General features: G+C 60.2%; 1 protein-coding gene across 1 annotated transcript in view; it reads right to left on the reverse strand.

The window, feature by feature from the left end:
• HCN2 (hyperpolarization activated cyclic nucleotide-gated potassium channel 2) overlaps window positions 1-510 on the reverse strand; it is a gene marked incomplete at its 3' end in the record, with an annotated part of 3,935 nt that extends 3,425 nt beyond the window's left edge. The window contains exons 1-2 of the mRNA XM_010185637.1: window positions 500-510; window positions 3-403 (exon numbers count right to left, since the gene is read on the reverse strand). Coding sequence (XP_010183939.1) covers window positions 3-403; window positions 500-510 — 412 coding nt within the window. The remainder of the gene's footprint in view (window positions 1-2; window positions 404-499) is intronic.
• Window positions 511-576: the final 66 nt, after the last annotated feature.

Here is a 576-nt window from a genome sequence, read left to right on the forward strand (position 1 = left end):
GCGGATGAGGCGGGACAGGCGCAGGAGCCGCAGGAGGCTGAGGATCTTGGTGAAGCGCACGATGCGCAGGGCGCGGGCCGTCTTGTAGACCTCTGAGTCAATGCCCTTCTCCACGATGAGGAAGACGTAGTCCACAGGGATGGAAGAGACGAAGTCCACCACAAACCAGGTCTTGAGGTACTTCTTCTTGATCCTCTCAGGGTCCAGGATGATCTCCGTATTATCCTCGATGACGATGCCCGTCCGGAAGTTGAGCACCAGGTCCATCAGGAAGAAGGTGTCGGAGACGACGTTGAACACGATCCAGGGCGCCGTGGTCTCCTCCTTGAAGAAGGTGATGCCCACGGGAATGATGATCAGGTTGCCCACCATAAAGAGCAGCATCGTGAAGTCCCAGTAAAACCTGGGGAGCCAGAGGGCAGAGGGGGGTGTCACCAGTGCCCTGCAGGCCCCCTGCATCCGGCAGCCCCCCTCACCGCACTGAGGGGACCCACACTACCTGGGCGCCATCACCCAACACCATCCTGGCCCCAGACACCCCTCTTGCTCATCCCCCCAAAACTGCTCCTGGTCCTG

This window comes from Mesitornis unicolor, unplaced genomic scaffold (genome assembly GCF_000695765.1).
Source record: "Mesitornis unicolor isolate BGI_N332 unplaced genomic scaffold, ASM69576v1 scaffold30175, whole genome shotgun sequence".
Classification (NCBI taxonomy): Eukaryota; Metazoa; Chordata; class Aves; order Mesitornithiformes; family Mesitornithidae; genus Mesitornis; species Mesitornis unicolor.